This window comes from Acomys minous, assembly GCF_964271855.1.
Source record: "Acomys minous genome assembly, chromosome: 6".
Lineage (NCBI taxonomy): Eukaryota > Metazoa > Chordata > Mammalia > Rodentia > Muridae > Acomys > Acomys minous.
The window spans coordinates 122555778-122575755 of record NC_140487.1 but is presented as its reverse complement, the minus strand read 5'-3'; the positions used below and the strand labels follow the sequence as shown (position 1 = coordinate 122575755).

At 42.1% G+C, this 19978-nt stretch overlaps 1 protein-coding gene across 11 annotated transcripts in view; it reads left to right on the top strand.

Annotated features, from left to right (window-relative positions):
- KIF1B (kinesin family member 1B) overlaps nucleotides 1-19978 on the top strand; it is a 140401-nt gene that overhangs the window by 77756 nt on the left and 42667 nt on the right. For 9 of the 11 annotated variants that reach the window (XM_084786694.1, XM_084786690.1, XM_084786692.1 and 6 more), the window contains 5 exons: nucleotides 13167-13260; nucleotides 14284-14432; nucleotides 15988-16166; nucleotides 17029-17166; nucleotides 18631-18879. In XM_084786694.1, coding sequence (XP_084642820.1) covers nucleotides 13167-13260; nucleotides 14284-14432; nucleotides 15988-16166; nucleotides 17029-17166; nucleotides 18631-18879 — 809 coding nt within the window. Of the gene's footprint in view, nucleotides 1-423; nucleotides 5174-13166; nucleotides 13261-14283; nucleotides 14433-15987; nucleotides 16167-17028; nucleotides 17167-18630; nucleotides 18880-19978 lie in introns of those variants that run through there. The other 2 variants (XM_084786685.1, XM_084786686.1) reach the window with 2 other exon arrangements.

Here is a 19978-nt window from a genome sequence, read left to right as displayed (position 1 = left end):
GCTGCATGGGTTGTTAGCATGCGTGGCACTCAGGGCTTTACTTGTTTTCTTGGCATGGTGGAGGAGTTATCTCACACTGGATTGCTAAATTCCTGCGACTAGAGTGAGAGACTGTCAGCCCTCCAAGAAATACAGTTCACTTACCCCAGAAAGTGGACATTTGGATTAGGAATACAAACAAATCTTTATATTGATAGTAATCTGCATATGCGTAGGTTTTAATAGACTTACTCATCTAGGTTGTGTTTTGGTTTGGGATTTTTGTTTTTGTTTTGTTTTGTTTTTCAATTTGTTTTTTAGATTTTTGTTTTGTTTTTCAATTTGGTCAAAGCGTTTTGCTTGCTTTTTCTTCAATTTGATTTTCATTTTTACATTTTAATTTTGGTTATTTGGGGGCCATTTTTTTATTTTGTTTTTCCAAAGGACGCGGATTCTGATAGCGGGGACGATTCTGACAAGAGGTCCTGTGAAGAGAGCTGGAAACTGATTACTTCTCTGAGAGAAAAGCTACCTCCCAGCAAGTTACAAACCATTGTTAAAAAGTGTGGCCTTCCCAGCAGTGGAAAGAAACGAGAACCAATTAAAATGTATCAGATCCCACAAAGAAGGCGCCTGAGTAAAGATTCCAAGTGGGTTACCATCTCAGATCTTAAGATTCAGGCTGTTAAAGAGATTTGCTATGAGGTTGCCCTCAATGATTTCAGGCACAGTCGGCAGGAGATCGAAGCCTTGGCTATTGTTAAGATGAAGGAACTTTGTGCCATGTATGGGAAGAAAGATCCCAATGAGCGCGACTCTTGGAGGGCAGTGGCCAGGGACGTCTGGGACACTGTTGGGGTCGGGGACGAGAAGATTGAAGATATGATGGCCACCGGGAAAGGTGGAACAGATGTAGATGACCTCAAGGTTCACATAGACAAGCTGGAAGATATTTTGCAAGAAGTCAAAAAGCAAAATAATATGAAAGATGAAGAAATCAAAGTCTTAAGAAATAAAATGCTCAAAATGGAGAAAGTCTTGCCGTTGATTGGATCTCAGGAACAGAAGAGCCAAGGAAACCATAAAACAAAAGAGCCCCTGGTTGCTAGTGCTAATAGCATCTCTGAGAGTGGCGTCAGTAAGGCAGAGAGTGAAGACCTAGGCAAAGAGGAACGCGTTTCCCAGCTGATGAACGGCGACCCAGCTTTTAGACGCGGACGTCTGCGTTGGATGAGGCAAGAGCAAATTCGGTTTAAGAACCTGCAACAGCAAGAGATAACAAAGCAGCTCCGTCGGCAGAATGTACCGCACAGGTTCATCCCTCCTGAGAACCGGAAGCCCCGCTTCCCCTTTAAGAGCAATCCTAAACACAGAAACTCCTGGAGTCCAGGGACACATATTATTATAACAGAAGATGAGGTCATTGAGCTGAGAATTCCAAAAGATGAAGAAGGAAGAAAAGCAAATAAAGAAGAGAGCCAAGAAAAAGTGGGTAGAGCAGCATCTAAAGATCCCCAGTCAGGATGGGGCTCTCAGGGTACAAGAAGTCAGGAGCATATCCAGGTTAGCAAACAGCACATTATCAATCAACAGCCACCACCTCAGCTGCGTTGGAGAAGCAATTCTCTCAACAATGGCCAACCGAAAAACATGCGCTGCCAGGCAACTGCCTCCTCGGAGTCAGTAAACTCCCACAGTGGTCACCCCACTGCTGATCTGCAAACTTTCCAGGCCAAGCGTCATATTCACCAACACCGTCAGTCTTACTGTAATTATAACACTGGAGGTCAGGTAGAGGGCAGTACAGCCAGTTGCTGTCAAAAGCAGACTGACAAGCCCAACCACTGTGGCCAGTTTGTGACACCGCCAAGGATGAGGAGACAGTTCTCAGCACCCAATCTCAAAGCTGGTCGAGAAACCACAGTATAATTAAATTACTGGACAAACTTGAAGTTGTAGCGGAGGAAGCAGGCAGTGTTAATGTTAGCTCATAGATTGAGCTGGTGCCCACTGTATGCGTTATAATTTTACTGTTGTGTTCATAGGAATACTAACTGGTTTTTATTGTTAGGATGGAGAACACTGGGAAATGTTTTGATGCCTCCCTTTTGCTTGTGTATTATCAGTGGGCAGGTTCTAGAATTTGGCATAAAATATCAAGGCCTTGTATACTTTCTTTCATGGTGCCTAGATTATTAATGTACTTACACTGGCTTGTGTTGTTTTGGTGTAAGTTTTGTTAATTTTTTTATAGTACTTAGAAATTTATTTGGTATCCCAAAAGACCTGCTTCTTATCTTAGCTTATGCAAACACTCAAAAGAGGAATTTGATACATATATATATAAAATAAATGCCTCTTATTCCCTTTAAACATTAGAGGTTGGTTGAAAAATAACATGCAGCTGTGTGGACATGGCTTTAGATTTCCTCTTGATGTCTGTTCTTTTCATCAAATATAGCTGGCATTTTTACAAGCTCAAATCCAAGGTGTTCAGACATCCTTTGCCCTACACAGCTTGCATCTTACACATCATCATTTGAGTCTATATTTTTAAGGAACTGATTCAGTACTTTTTAATGTATCAGAATATATATCAGAACTCTAAAATCTTTAAATCGGCAGTGTTTGGGTTTCTATTTGATTTGTATTTTGAAGTTTACTGACTATCTCACACATATAATGAACTATATTTGCTGAAATTATGCCAACAGAAATACCAATGGAAAATGTGTGCTTTGAGCAATGTGTGTAAGTTTCTAAGAAGATTATTTGGTGAGAGAAAGAAGAAATGGGACCTGGCAAGAAGGCTGATATATACCTCCTCATTGCCTTTTTCTAATAGCTGTTGAGATAGTCTGGAGATGGTATATATAGTAAACTGTTCCTGGTCAACAGTAGTAATGCGTACAGATCCTCTAGCAAGGAAAGATAAGCCCTAAGGAACAGTCATTTCCTGTCAATACCTCACTTCACCATGTTGTGCTTGCAGTTTGCCTTGATGGAGGGAAAATCCTCTTTGAATTAAAAAAAAAAAAAAGGAAAGAAATAATGAAAAAGAAAAAAAAGAAAAGGTGGATTTTAATGGAAAAATAAAAGAATGGTTGACTTGCTAGACACTTCATCTCTTGGACTTGTCAGAAGCCTTTCTAAGAGCCAGTTATGAAGAGCTAGAGATCGCCAGACTTGACAGTACTGAAGATTTCTAAGTCACACCAAGTCATGTGCCAAACATCTGTCTTCCAGTGGTGTGAAAGCTTGCAGACAAGAGAGAGTAGCACTCAAGGAGGCCTCAAGACTCATTTTATGCTTACCCCCCTGCTTTGTGTGTGGGTACTATGCTTTATTAGAGCACATTAGTTTCAATTGTAGTGGACTTTTTTTTTCTCTCTCTCTCTTCTAAGAAAATGCTGTCTGAATGCACGCAAAGTTGCTTCCAACATTTTTTTTCTTAAGAAATTTGGGGAAATATTTTTGCTTTCATAGCTAGAATAGTTCTAGTCTTCAGCGGAAATTTGTTTGGCAGGTTCAGTTTGGGTGAATGATGCTTGCTGTGTGTGTACCTCACAGAGATGGCAAGCTCTGTGCTCTTTGGTTTGAATGTACTCTTGGTGTAGGCCACCTCAAGCCAGTCACTTCAAAGCCTCTGTGTAAATCTACAGTTTTCTTTCTTCTTCACACATAATTATACCGACTCTTTAGGGTTGGTCAAAAAATTCATTTCCTAAAATTAAAAGTATTATTACTTAGGTTCCAAATCTGTAGCGAAAATGGGTTCTTCTTACAGATAAATGCTTGCCTTTGCTACTAAACACTGGGACTGAGCTAACTCCCCACGTTGACATTAGAATGAAGAACACTGTAGTACTTTCATGTACAGAGGTGGGTTTTGTTATGCCCACAAGGATAGTCCAAAGAATTACCTTTGTTCTTCATCTGCTAATCTTACTGAAATAACCAGACATCTAAAGAAGCCCTAACTTTCTAGACGGCCAGGGAAGAAATGAAGCAAGGTTTCACTGCTAGTGATGATCTTTCATGCATTTGGGAGCACTTACCTTAGAAAACCGTGCACAGGATTGCTTGATTGACTCACTGAGCAAGCATATAGTGCCATCATGCTTTGTGGGCACTTATTACTTGAAGACAGAATCTTGTCGATTTGCCCAGGCTGGTCTTACACTTGTAACCCTCTTGCCTCAGCTTCCCCAATTGCTGGAGTTGGAGGTGGGTGGGTGACACCAGGTTCAACTTGTTTTCTTGTTTGTTTAGGGTTTTTTTTTTTTTTGATGGAATCTCTCCCTCAGCTTAAATTAAACAAGACCAAAGAGAAATTGTCTTGATTAAAACATTAGTTTATTATGAAAATGTTTCTAAGTGTTGTCATTGTGAAATGGAGAAAAGTGCCCATACTTGGGAAATTATAAGTGACCTGGCATTACTGGGACTGTAGTGGGGTCCTATGTTAATTGGATATTGTTTTCCAGACCAGAATGCAATTTTATGGACAGTTAGAAAATCTGGATAATAAATTTAAACCAAAGGGCTTTTCCTTTATTCTGATTCTTCTAGTACAGCAAATTGTTTGTCCTTTCAGAGGAAAGGGAATGAAAAAGAATTGCTTATTACATTGATGTGACTTGAAATGACCTTTTGTGCTTTAGATGTAAGATACTAAAAACAAAACACTGAGTTCGCCACCCCGAATGCTATCAGATTATAGGAAGTTCCTCGGGCTTCCCATGGGCAGCTGCTGTAGCCGGTGCCTTACTGGTCCTTTGTTGACTTGCCTTAATGGTTTACACAGAAGCCTGAGAGGAGAGGAAGCTTCCTGTGGTCTGGTGTACCATGATGAAGGAGTCTTAGATTCAGCGCAAAGAAAGCATGTATTCTGTACTGTGAGGGACAAGCTCATTACAATTTTCCTCAGTGTCCAGTTGATGTCATCTTCCCCAGAGTTTAAAATCTGCTTTAGGTAGACTTAAGTTTGGTCCACTTTAGGTTGTGACATGTACTGTTTTTCCTATTATTACTGTAAAAAGAAGTTGTGAATCTTCTTACTGATGAACTGTGGTTTTCCTCTCAATTTCTTAAAACAATGCTTGAAGATTGAGTGTAAGACTGCCTTTACAGAAAGGGAGAGTTAGTTTGTAATATTAAAAAAAAATAAAAATAAAGTCCTCATTAAATACAACTTGGAGTGATGTTTTAAGTGTGATTTGTCTCTGGAGGAGGGAAAAGTGAAATAAGGCAATGCTGATTACTCAGTCCCTTCCTGCCTCACATTTACTGCTTTTTCATCCTAAGACAGTTATTTGCTAAATAGCTTTTTCTTTATATTTTTGTATGGACCTGCAAGCTTTTGCATTTAACGTCCTTTTCTATTTGATAAAATTTGGTACCACACAATGTAGCTAAGTGGCATGCCAGCACTTAACCTACCACACAAAGGCCTGGGTTTTGTCTCTAGTATCACAGAATGATAAGAAAGCACTTTAAATTATATTTTATTTTTTCTCTTAAATCTTGTCATGTATGAGTAAGAATAATACTTTTTTATTTCAATTTACATTAAACTTTTCAATTTTTTTCACTGTGTAGTCATGATTTGAAATTATTTTAAGTGACATAACTTTTCTCTATACTATAGCCTCTGTTTTTCTCCACTAAGATTATTATTAGTCTACTAAAGATGAACCATGAAAAATCAGAATTTTGATTGTGGTTTTTTTGTTTTGTTTTGTTTTTAGTGAACCATTGGTCTTATTAAAAAATTTGGACCTAGCCAAAGGTTGGAGACATGGCTCAGTGGTTAAGAGCACTGACTGTTCTTCCAAAAGTTGGAGGTTCAATTATTTTTTTTTCAAACGGTTCTTTTTTTTTTTTTTTTAAGATTTATTTATTTATTTTATGCATATGAGTGCTGTTTTCATGGACAGCAGAAAATGGCATCAGATCCCATTACAGATGGTTATGAGCCACCATGGGGTTGCTGGGAATTGAACTCACAACCTCTAGAAGAGCAGTCAGTGTTCTTAACCATTGAGCCATCTCTCCAGCCTGGAGGTTCAGTTCTTAACACCCACATGGCAGTTCACCACTGTCTGTAATTCGAGTTTCAGTGGTTCCAACTCCCTCTCACAGACATGCAGGCCAAATTCCAAAGCACATAAAAATAAAAATAAACTACCAAAAAATGTTGACCTAGTAAAATTTTTTTAAGTTGGAAAAATAGCACAATTGTGCTTTGCAAATTAAAATACAACATATGCAGCTCATATGCATGAGTTCTTAATATGTTGTAAGAGATGCTAAGCTTGACTTGTACTGTACCAGATCTTACATCTTTCCCCTTCAAGTACTTTGTATTTTTCTGCTTTGGGAAAAACTAGTAGACATTTCAAGACTCCTGGTGTCCTGGGATAGAGAGGTGATTCTAGTGTGGTGTGATAGGCATGCAGTGATGGTTGTGTGGGCAGAGCCACATCCAGAAAGGATAATGGGAGGAAGGAAGCCCTGAGCCAAGATCAAGTCCACAGTACAACGGAGAATTCTCCAATGTTACAAAAAACAGGGGAAGGAAGGATCAGTGAGGGAGAGAGCAGGTCGGGATGGGGAAATGTGACTTCCCTGAGAGGGTCAGATAAGCACATCTGTTGTGGTGGGCAAAAGACAAGGAAGTTGGAGGTTGTGAGGACCAGACTGTGGCATGAGAAACTACCAGCTCATTGTCAACAGGGAGATGCCTTTGAGGACCAGACTGTGGCATGAGAAACTACCAACTCATTGTCAACAGGGAGATGCCTTTGAGGACCAGACTGTGGCATGAGAAACTACCAACTCATTGTCAACAGGGAGATGCCTTTGATAGATCCAGCTTTTAGAAAGCTCACTGTGGTCACAGGATAAAGGGTAGATTGTGGGCATGCAAATTGAGAGCCAGCTGGACCAGTTGGGAAGTTGCTACTTACTTAATCCAGGTGAGAAAGAGTGTTTCTCAAGCAGTGCCAAGGAGATGAGAACTGTTTTGATTTTAGAAACAATGTCCTGGGCTGGGCTTAGTGGCTTGCTCCTCTTATCTCAGCACTGAGGAAACAGATAGGAGATCTCCTGGGCCAGCCTTGGCTACATGAGATCTTGTCTCAACAACAAAAGTTAAAAAAGAAGAAGAAGAAGAAGTAGTAGTAGTTACAGGAGTGTGGCATGACGGTTCAGTGGTTAAGAGCACGTGTTGCTCTTGCAGAGGAGCTGGGTTTGAATCCTGCACCACAGTTCCAGTTCCAGAGATCCAACAGACACACACACACTACACATACATGCGTGCAGGCCAAATAGTCACACACATAAAATAAATAAATCTAAAAAATGTTTAAACCTTTGCTTTAAAAAAAAATTGTCGAGCCGGGAGTGATGGCACACACCTTTAATCCCAGTGCTTGGGAGGCAGAGGCAGGTGGATCTCTCTGAGTTAGAGGCCAGCCTGGTCTACAAAGTGAGTCCAGGACAGCCAGGGTTGTTACACAGAGAAATCCTGTCTTCAAAAACAAAAACAAACAAAAGATTGTTGAACCCTTGCGGAACAGACATTAAGATTTGTCTTTCTGGTGATGAGGAGCACATTTAAATGTTGACCAGGGAGGTGTCACCTGGGATATGGGTGGATGTCACCATTCCTGTGGTTGCTCGCTCTTTTTAACTTGACATTTGAACCCAAGCCTCTTGTTAAAAGCTGCCTACCCAGAAAACCAACGATGATGTCTTCAGTTTTGCTTAACTTGTCAGCTGAGGGAGACCGAGCTGTGCCACCTTCATCTCTCACCTGGAAGCCTGACTTGGGCCTTTGCTTCTGTTCTTGACTCAGGCTGTTCATTGTCTGTGCAGTAACCAGAGTCATCTTTTTAAAATCCAAGTCACATCCTGTCAGTGGCCTCATAGTCTCCCATCACGCTTTCAAATCTGAATTGTAGCATTGTTTACGAGGCTTCACATATGGGGGCTACTTGCCCACCTCTGATTTCATGTCTTAATGTCACAGGACAGATACCTCTGGCCTGTTGTTCCTGTTCAGTTACACTTCCTCATAACTGCAGCTTGTTTCTTCCAAATCTCTGCTTCTGTCCCACTTCTTCCTATCCCAACTCACTTTCAAAACAAGTTATTTTTTTAGCCAGGCATGGTGGCGCACGGCTTTAATCTCAGCACTGGAGAGGCAGAAGCAGATGCATCTCTATGAGTTCGAGGCCAGCCTAGTCTACCTAGTTCCAGGACAGCCAGAGCTACATAGTGAGACCCTGTCTCAAATTGATTGATTGATTAATTTGTTGAGATAGGATCTCATGTGTCCCATTCTGACTGTGAACTTTGTATGTAGCTGAAGATGACCTTGAACTTGCGTTCCTTCTCCCACCACCTCCTTCACAGTGCTAGCATTACAGGCATGTATCACCACACCCACTCTATCCGCACAGTGCTAGGGATGGAACCTAGGGTTTGGTGACATTCTAGACACGCACTCTGTAAACACTATTTTAATAATTACAGACGTCTCTATGCACTTGCTTGGCTCTTCCATGTAAATTTAGCTAATAGTATGAGGCCCGCCTTATCTGTTGTGTTCATTTCACCAGCCACCTACATATACAGGGCTCAGAGCAGTCATTCTCAAGTGTAACATGTCACAGTATCCCAGAAGTCTTGTGAGAACATAGCCTGCTGGACCCACCTCCAGAATTAATGATTGACTAGGTCTGGCGTGAGGCTTGATCATTGCATCCAAAGTACCTCCATGATGTCTGATCACCTTTGAAATCTAAAACTGTTGAGGCAGAAATAGGAAAACATTGTCCTGTAAAAAGCCAGATAGAAACATTTTGAAAGTTGGTGTTGGGGATGCAGATGGGGCTTTGTACATGCTAGGCAAGTAAGTGCTCTATCACTAAAGTGTGCTCCTAGTCCTTAGTGATAATTTAAGCTTGCCTGACCACATGGTTAGGTCCAGACAACAGGTGTGCTGCTCCCTGTTTGAGTCCTTTTGATCTCTGTTTCAATTTGGAAGAGAAGTAGGTGCCAGATGCTTGGGTGGTAAATGACAGTATGCTCCCCGACTTGTGAAATTCAAAATTACGGAGAAGCAGCCACTGGACAGATAACCACACTGGTACTTATCAATACTGGACAATGCAGGACGACAGGTAAAAACGCAGGATGCTGTACAAAGTCCTAACAGGTGCCTCTAGGAATGAAAGCAGCCTCAGTTTGATTTCACTTTCCCTACCACCTAATCTAAAAGTATTCCTCTCAATCCTTCTTTTCTCCATGATAATCCCTCATCTGTCTTCTGCTTTGGTTCATATTCTTCAGAATGTTTCTCTCTACTAAACGTAGTGTGTGCCATGTCGACTGTTTATCGTCCCTTTACCCTCACCAATGCCACCTTTTTCTTCCTAACCTCTACATCTGTCGCATCAGGTAATTAGTAGGGACACAGAACACAGTAGTCTAGAGGTTGGAGAGAGGGCCACTGTAGAGGGCTGGAGGGACACAGAATACATTAGTCTGGAGGTTGGAGAGAGGGCCACTGTAGAGCGCTGGAGTTGGATTTCTAACACTCGTGTCAGTCAGCTCACAGTCACCTGTGCCATACTGATACCCTTGGAAACTCAAGCAGCCAGGTTTGGGAAAGGGTTTTAATTCAAAAAATGGTATTGTTATTTGAACTATCAAATTATAATCAAAATTCAGCTGGAGGTTGGTTTTCCCACCATCTTGAGGGTGATGAGAGATCTTTTATTCTCACTGAGGCCTGGCTGGAGCATGGAGAGAAAGCCATCCTCACTCTTTTTTTCTTTAAAGATTTTATTTGTTTATTGTATATGAGTGATCTATTTGCGTGTACACCTGCAGGCCAGAAGAGGGCATTATACCACATTATAGATAGATGGTTGTGAGCCACCATGTGGTTGCTGGGAAATAATAATAATAAGGGGAAAATACTTAATGGCTACTCAACTTAACATTTCAAGAGTACAGAGAAGGGGAAAAAAATACAGAGAAGCTGAGATGCATGGTACAATAAACTTTATTTTTTTATAAAGATTGATTTATTCATATTTTAAAATTTAAGTGTGTGTGTGTGAAGTGCCTTCATGAATTTATACGCACTGCAGTGCCTGCGAGTCCAGAAGGCATTGAATCTCCTGGGACTGGAGTTACAGGTGGTTATGAGCCACCTCATTTGGGTGCTGGGAATTGAACCCTGGTCCTTTGGAAGAGAGCAAAGTGCTCTTAATCCCTGAACCATCTCACCAGCTCCCTCATTACTTTATCTACTTTTTCTGATCAGGTTAAAAATTAGAGACAACATAATAGTTGGCTCCTAAATGCTTCTAGATGTGTATCTCCTAAAATCAAAGTTTTTCTATTAACATGATTATCCTCTAAGAAATTTAATGCTAGTTCTTCATCATGTAGTATACAGCCATTTTTTTTTTTTTTTTTTTTTTTTTTTGGTTTTTCGAGACAGGGTCTCTCTGTGGAGCCTTGGCTGTCCTGGACTCGCTTTGTAGACCAGGCTGGCCTCGAACTCACAGCGATCCGCCTGCCTCTGCCTCCCGAGTGCTGGGATTAAAGGCGTGCGCCACCACGCCCGGCTCAGCCATTTTTTTTTAATCTCATTTCATTTATCTCAAAAATAAAAATTTTAGAAGAATGTATGTTTTAATCTGAGACCCAGTCATTTATACATTGAATTGGTTATAACTTGTAAAAATCTTCTTATGTTGGACAGTGATGGCGTACTCCTTAATCCCAGCATCAGGAGATTAGAGGCCAGCCTGGCCTACAGAGTGAGTTCAGGAACAGCCAAGGCTACATAGAGAAACCCAGTCCCCAAAAAAAAAAAAAAAAAAAAAAATGTTTAATTATTTATTTACTTTATTTGCATTGGTGTTTTGCCTGCGTGTATGTCTGTGTGAGGGTGTCGGATCCTCTGGAACTAGACTTGCAGACAGTTGTGAGCTGCCATGTGGATGCCGGGAATTGAGCTCAGGACCTCTGGAAGAGCAACCAGTGCTTTTAACTGCTGAGCCATCTCCCCAGCCCCAACAAAAATCTTTTTATTATGGACTGGCAAAGCAGATCAACAGGTAAAGATACCTGCTGCCAAACATGCTGACTGAGGCCTGACTCAGGAACCCGCATGATAGATTGTACCTGGTCTTTGCTACTTTGTGGGTTCTTCTTTTTCCTACCCTTTATCACACCCACCCACCCATTTCACTCCCTATCACTAAATAGAGAAAGGAGGAGAGGGGGAGGGGACGGGTGGTGGAGAGAGATCCCTGAATCTAATTTCATTCCTTTTGTTTCTTCTTTGAGCATGACTGTTAACAAACCACAACCATCCTCCCCGAATGGCCAATAACCACTGACCTATGGGCGGAGCTCTAGCATTTCTATACCCTCAGGAAAGTTCCCAGAATTCCAAACATCACATAATCACAGAAAGTATCTGCCACTGGCAAAACCTCACCTCTGTTAGAGCATGAGGCAAATCACAGTCAGCCGCTGTGAAGCAGCTTATATCTCCACACCTGGGATTAAAACAGAAGTACATTCTTACAATATTTCTGTGGGAGGTTTTTTTTTGGGGGGTGGTGTTAAAGAAACCAAAATTCCAGCATTCTCACTACAGTAGGAAAGGACTGATTCCTTAAAATTGTCATTTGGCCTCCACCTCAACGCAGTACACATATGCCTACACACACACACACACACACACATACACACACACACACACACATACACATACACTATAAATAGAATTTAAAAAATTTTTAAATGGAGAAAGTAATAAAGAAGGAACCCAACAGCAACCTCCAGCTTCTACATATATGTGCATACCTTTATGCACACATAGAAACATGTATGTGCATGTATACACTTGAGTGCCGTTTTACTAACACAATTTTTGTGGGTTTTTTGAGACAGGGTTTCTCTGTGTAGCCTTGGCTGTCCTTGACTCCCTTTGTAGACCAGGCTGGCCTCGAACTCACAGAGATCCACCTGCCTCTGCCTCCCGAGTGCTGGGATTAAAGGCGTGTGCCACAACGTCTGGCCAACATAGTTTTATTTAAGAGGACTTTGACATGTCTTTTTCGAAGGTTTATCTGTTCTTTTCCAGCTGTTTGGTAGGAGGATCATTTACTAAAATTTTTAAAGATGAAGAAATTATTGTTTAAAAAAGACTTAGCTTTCTGGAATTATAAGACTATTATTAGAACCAATATTCACCCCCATTTAATAATAATAAATCTTAATTTTAAAAAGAAACAAGAATGTTTTCCCCATCATCCAATAAGCATGCCCCCTTTGAGGCAATACTATTTGTATTGAAAATACATTAAGTAAGGCTGAAGAGAAAAGACATGGAGCATGGCTCAGTAGTTAAGACCCTCCTTGCTCTTGAAGAAGACATGAGTTCAGCTCTCAGAACCCCCATCAGGTGGCAGCTAACAACTTCCTGTAACTCTGGCTCCTTGGGATCCAGCAGCCTATTCTGGCCTCTTCAGGCTCCTGCACTCACACATGTGCAATCCTACACATAGATACATAATTTTAATAATGATAATAAGAAGAAAATACATGGATCAGATGATGAAATAGAAGATAAATCTGATTTGTAAGCCTAGCAGTGCTGGTGCATGTATTTAATTCAAGCACTTGGGAGGCAGAGTCAGGCAAATCTCTGAGTTTGAGGCCAGCCTGCTCTACAGAGAGAGTTCCAGGACAGCCAGGGCTACCCAGAGAAACCCTGTCTCAAAAAACAACAAAAAAAGTATGATTTGTATTATACCCGTTTTAATTCACATACTGGTACATTTAAAGTAAAGTTTCTTCTGAATAACAATTATTTCAGGTCAGTGGTGCTATGGGCTTTTACAAGGAGCTTCAAAATCTAGTCTTGATTGTGTTGCCTGTGAATAGTTAGGAGAGAGGGCTTTAGGAGGTGATGTCGACTCTACTCTTCGCTGGTATTTTCTCTCTCTGGATCCTTGCTGTGTGGGATACAGCTCCCCCTCTCTTGTGTTCGCCCCTTGCTGTCTGTGCTTCCCCAATGCTCGCTCCTTTCATCCCTCCTCTTTCTTATTTCCTCCCTTCTCTACATGTTGTCCTTTCTCTTCATTCAGGACTATGAAAGTAAATTGCAGGCCTTGCAGAGGCAGGTTGAGACCCGATCTCTGGCTGCAGAAACAACGGAAGAGGAAGAGGAGGAGGAGGAAGGTGAGATCTAGAGCCCATTGCTTTTTGTCTTGTGGATCAACATCATCAAATCAGACCTTGAAGCTTGTTACCAAGCCGGGTTCCTCAGGTTGACCCAGCAGTTGATTGACCTTGTACTGAACCTGTTGGAAGACCATTTAAAAGATGCCCGGGGCTGCAGCTCTGTGCTGTGTTCTGTAGCGTGGCGGGGGATTGGTAGTGCTTATAGAACTCCCAAGGTTTCTGAGGACCGCCTTCATATTAGCTTTTGGGAACTTCACATAGCTCCTCTTATCACTGCACATTAGAACTTCATGGGTCAGTTTCCTGTAAATAGAGAACTTAATCATTGCTTACATAGCAATATATATACATATATATATGTATATACATATATATATATATATATATTAAATAAAAGGAAGAAAGGAAAGGGGGCTGGCAAGATGGCTCGGTAAGGGTGTTCGCTGCCAAGCTTGGTGACCTAAATTTGATCTCTGGAGCCCACATTGTCAAAAAAGAAAACTGACTCCTACAAGTTGTATTTTGAGCTTCCACATGCATGCTATGGCACATATCCCTGCATTGGGAAGTTTTCAATAAATAAATATAATAAAATTTTTTAAAATTTATTTTAAGAAGAAGGGTGTGGCCAGGTGGTGGTAGAACATGCCTTTAATCCCAACACTTGGGAGGCAGAGGCAGGTGGATCCCTGTGACTTTGAGGCCAGCCTGGTCTACAGAGTGAGTTCCAGCATAGCCAGGGCTACACAGAGAAACCTTGTGTAGAAAACCCAAAAATAAATAAATATATAAGACCCCAGCAGTTGGAAGGTTGAGCAGGAGGATGAGGAGTTGAAGGCCAGTATTGACCATATAGCATATTTGAAGCTAACCTGGGTTGCATGAGACCCTGTCACACACAAACCAAACAACCCTGAACTGTATTCTTATGATTTTAGTTTTTCTGAAGTATATATATTGCAGAGGAGGGATGACGCTTGTGGTTATTAAATCAGGTAATATGCTCCCTCTGCTTTTCAGTTCCTTGGACACAGCATGAGTTTGAGTTAGCCCAATGGGCATTCCGGAAGTGGAAGTGTCACCAGTTTACTTCATTAAGGGACTTACTGTGGGGCAATGCAGTTTACCTGAAGGAAGCCAACGCCATCAGTGTGGAACTGAAGAAGAAGGTATGGAGGGTGATGGGAGCACAGGTCATCTGGAGGAGGCAGGGGGCCTCCTCACATGTTCTGTGCCGTGAAACAGCTTTATTCCATATACGTACCAGCACAACATAGGTTGCATTTAAAACAGCTGCTTTCTGGCTTATTTTACAAATTGAGTATTTTAAAGGAGAGCTGAATAACTAGTTAATATATAAATGCTTCTGTTAGATGTCTGGGGGAAAATCTTGGTTTTTCTTTTCATTCTCATCTTTACTCACATCTCTGAGACCTCTGTGCCGCTTTGTCACCAATTTGCTCCTCTTCTAGGGCCTGAGAGGCACTGAGTAGCAGACAAGTGCATGTGCTCTGCACTCAGCCAGCCATAGTCTAATCCAAAGCAGTTTAACTGACCTAATAGTTGTGTAATTCTGTTGCTTCATCTACAAGCTTGGGCTGGCAGGAGAACCTGTGACCCAGGGAGATGGGAGGTGAGAGACGGGTGCGTACAAAACACCATCAGCAGTGCCTGGACGTGACAAAAGACTGAACTGCTGCTGATGATCAACCTCAAGACTTTGTGCTTCCTAGATGCAGTCTGCCACTTAAACCCTCCAACCTCCAAATATTTTTACCAAACTTCCACACAAACTCTTTGGTTCTCCTGTGTGCCTTACTGTTTAACAGCTGGGGACCATATTGTACAGTAGGAAGAAACACAGGCGACCTGATAGGAACATTGATTACCTCCTCCTAGGAGACATGTTTATATCTGTACGTTGGTGTGGGTGTTCTCTTCACTCATGACGTCAGAAACACTTTTTAATTAATTATTAACCATTTTCTTCATTGAGTGGACTAAAGTCGGGCACTATATCTTCTTTTCTTATTCCTGTACCTGGTATTTAACTGGCATTTTTTGGTAAAAGATACAAGGTAGTACTTAGCAAGAAGTAAATGACATGATGCAGTCACAACACTTACTACATAGTAAATGCTTTGAAGAGTCATAGTTGCCGTCCTTGTCCTCAGCATTCAACTGAAAAGCTGCATGCCCGTCCTCTCATATTGCGAATGACCCAGTTCACCTTTTGGTCTTTTGTTTATGTTCCACAGAAATCTTCATTCACCCACTAAACTATATTTACTGAGGTTTTAGTTTGTGAAGAAAACACATTATGACTCTAGGAAAACAAAGTCTATAAATACCTTAGTTTAAAATTAAGATTGTTTCCTGAATTTAAAAATATAGGTGGAAGCCAGGCAGTGGTGGTACACATGTTCAATCCCAGCATTTGGGAGGCAGAGGCAGGAGGATCTCTGTTGAGTTCCAGGCCAGCCTGGTCTACAGAGCGAGGTCCAGGACAGCCAGGGCTACACAGGGAAATCCCTGTCTTGAAAAACCAAAAATAAAATAAGATGTATGTCGTTGGCCCGTCTTTCACCTAGTGCCAGCTTTTCACTGACTGTGTGCTCTGTGCTTCCCCTCTGCCCTCAGCTGTGCTGCTGGCTGTCTCTGAGGCATTCCTGCCGAGATAGTGATGTGCATATCTGCCCATCTTTATTCTTTCTCCCTCTTCAGGTGCAGTTTCAGTTTGTTCTGCTGACGGACACGCTGTACTCCCCTTTGCCTCCTGAACTACTGCCCACGGAGATGGAAAAAACTCATGAGGACAGGCCTTTCCCTCGTACAGTGGTGGCAGTGGAGGTCCAGGATCTGAAGAATGGAGCAACGCATTATTGGTCTTTGGATAAACTCAAGTAGGAAAATATTCCTGAAAGATTTTTTTCTTTTAAAGAAAACAGCTTGGCATAGTGGTACAGGCCTTTAATCTCAGCACTCAGAAGACAGAGGCGGGAGGATCTTTATGAGTTTGAGGCTAGCCTGGTCTACAGAGCGAGTCCCAGGGTAGCCAGGGCTACACAGAGAATCCTTGTTTTGAAAAACAAAAACAAACAAACAAACACAGTGACTTGCTTAAGCGGGTTCCCTCATACTCACCTCTCTATGAGGATGACATCAGTTTTTCCTCTACAGCTTCTAAATGCTGTGACCTGTCAACAATATTGTCATTCATTCACTTTTTTTTTCCAAGTCAATGAAACTCATTTCTCAGACAACTTTGACATGAGTTTATTTTTAAATTTACTTTCATAAGCCCTCTTAAATTTTTTGAGCCAGTTCTGTTTTTATTTCTATCTTGGCTCTAGCAATTATATTTCTCTTCCTATCATTCTGGGCCCCATAGTAATCTTAATTAAACAAAGAAGTGATCATTTCTCTTCTTTCACAGATAATTCTCACTGTCTAGTTGTATTTGAGATGTCAAACCCCATTGAACTACATTTCTTCCATGACTGTAGGTTTAATCAAATTAGATCTTTCTCTATCTCTCCCCTTCCCCCCTTCCCTCTCTTGCTTCTTGTACGAACACACACACATTTTTCTACTTTACATTTTTCACTTTGGTGGCTCCTCTCTCTGCTCACACATTTTGGCTTTTGGCTGCCTCTGTTTTTAAAACATTAAATGATACAAGCAGCTTCTTTAAAATACCTTTCATGCAAGAAGTTCATGCATTCTCCTGGTCTTAACTCAGTGCACCCCATATTTGCTAACTAGGCAGAGACTGGATTTAATGCGAGAGATGTATGACAGGGCAGGTGAGATGGTCTCCAGTGCCCAGGACGAAGGCGAAACAGCCGTGACCGGCAGCGACCCGTTCTACGATCGCTTCCACTGGTTCAAACTCGTGGGAAGGTATGTAATGATTTTGTTGTCTTTAAAAGAAATAACAAGTACTTTTAACTTTTTGAATGTCGGTAAAAAGTATAGGGGAAAGGAATTCATAAAAGCCCCTTCTCAGGCTGAGGCTGTGGGTCAGCCCTCCATGTCCCAGGTTCAATTCCTAGTAGCGTTAGAAGGAAAAAACAAACAAATCAAAAAGCCTACCTCCTCTCTGCATCTTACCCACTGAGAAGCACTGCACTGTTTACTGCAGTTTCACCCGGTGCACATATTACTTTGACCTTTTAGCCAGAGTATTTGACAGTCATCCTGGACTCTCAGCTTACTAGCAGAATGTTTTGTGGCTGATCAAGGTAGATTGAGAAGAAAAAGAAAACTTGTCTGAGTCCTGTACACTCTCTATAGAAATCACAGTGTGTTACCAGACTGCAGTTGCCCCGTGACCTGATTGATCCTCAAATATTTTTCTTTGAAGCAATTTGTCTTGCTTTAGTCATTGCCCAGGGCAAGTTAATTACACACCATGGTAGGCCTCTTCAGTTTCTTTTATGCATACATCACTCTCAGCATTTTATGAGAGAAAAAGTACCTCTGAATTTATTTGGAATTAAGCTTTCAAGAGATTTGGAAATGTAAAAGCAAGGATAAGTACATTTTAAAAAAATATTTTATATGTGTATGGGTGTTTTGCCTACATGCATGCCTGATGCCCACCAAGGCCAGATGAGGGCATTGGAGCTCCTGTAACTGGACTTACAAATGGTTGTGAGCAAATCTGTGGGTGCTAGAAACCAAATCTGGGTCCTCTGCAAGAGCAACCAGTACTTTTAACCACTGCACCATCTCTCCAGTCCCATGAAAATGTGAATTTTGGACTTACTGGTTTCAGAATTTTGAGTTATTCTTTCATTATAAACGCCCTGGGATGGTATGTGATGGAGCCAACTGGAAAGGAGTTACTGAAGTACTGTACTTATAAAGTCACCTTTCCCACTCCACGCTGATGGTAGACTAGGGTTTGCAGAAGTGGATTCTCCAAACACGTCTCACTCAAGCATGTGCTGCTTTGCCACACACAGCTTCATGCATTTGGTTTTCTGCCCCGAGCTGACAAGAGAGTACAAACACTTGAAGCCTCATTATTTGTCCTGTGAGTGGCTTTTGGCGGACAGGACACCAATCTTCTGTGTAAACTGGAGAACACAGACATTTTGTAGTATTTACCTGAGTGGTCGATTCATGGATGTTCTGCTTTTCTTATTCTGCGGATCTGTTCTTGTCGATCTGTTCAACCTGCCCAGTCCCCTCTTACCTGAGCCGTGCAGTTTACGTTCATTTTACCCTTTTGCTTTTCTGTTTGCTTTTACTGTGTTGATTCTGTCAGTGGATTCTGTCCTATTGGCACCTGAGCACCCTGTTTAACCAACTATTCCTCTTTCCCTGCCTGTGTTAATCGGCGTCTTACCTGGTGTCTAGCTCCCCCATTTTCCACGGCTGTGTGAATGAGCGCCTTGCCGACCGCACACCCTCCCCCACTTTTTCCACGGCCGATTCCGACATCACTGAACTGGCTGATGAACAGCAGGATGACATGGAGGATTTTGATGATGAGGCATTCGTGGATGACACCGGCTCTGACGCAGGGACGGAGGAGGGATCAGATCTCTTCAGTGATGGGCATGACCCGTTTTACGACCGATCCCCTTGGTTCATTTTAGTAGGAAGGTTGGTGAGGTTATTGTGAGAAAGGCAAAAAGGGACCAGCTCTTGTTCTAAACGGCTCTTTGGGCCCAGGCCTTGTCTGTGAGGCCCAGTCTACTTAGCACACCGTACAACAACTTAGGAAGACTACTGGGAGGGTGGCCTGACCCAAATTGCCCAATAATGGAGCTAAGGCTCAGATGTAACGTAATTGTGGTCCGGCTGCTTCATCGCCAAAGGAGTGTGGTTAGTGAAACATACGGGCTAAAACGAGCAGGCGCAGAGCAAGCCCGAGGTTAGGCGAAGGAGTCTGTGACACCTCAGAAGTTAGAGGACTGCGGTGGATTGGTCATATGAAATAATCAGGAGTGCCTCGGTCCCCTCTGTTGACAGTGGCTGTCTTGCTGTGGTCTGAGCTTATCTTGAGCTTCTGCCAGAAGTAACCTGTAGGTTTATAATGAACCTCAAAAAGTTCTCCATTGTCACCTTTGTCAGTATTTGTTCGCAGTACATGAAACTGCTTCGTGTTGAAGTTGTCTCCGGCTCCTGCTGAGCAGTGCATGTCCTTCTTTCAGACATGCGTAGATTCCTGGTGTGTCTGTTGTCCACATCCCCTCTGTATGATGAAGTAAGAGTAGAACGCTAACTGCTTTAGGCTGGGCACGTGGTGCACACCTACAGTCCCAGCACTTGGGATGGAGGCAGGAGTATTAGGAGTTCAGGGTTATACTTGGCTTCACAGGCGGTTTGGAGCTAGCTGGGGGTACACGATGTCTTGCCTCAGAAAACAACAGCAAACGTTAATGATGCGTAAGACCCACATCGTGCTGACCCCTCTTACGGATAACGGCTCTAGCCGTGGGTGGGTAAGCACAGCCACAGAACAGTGCAGCGAGGCTCTGGACACAGCAGAGACATAGGACTGAAACTTTGTTGTCATGTGTATTAGACACCTAGAGGGAACTCTCTGCCGAAGGTCATGGACGAGCAGAAAGAAGAGCTTGCAGATAGAAGTGAACGCCTAAAGTAGCGTACCATCTCTGAGTCTAGCTCCTCCATGAACAAATGCAATGAAATTATATAGCAAACAGATATTGTCTGCTCGTGGTGAATTGCCAAGAAG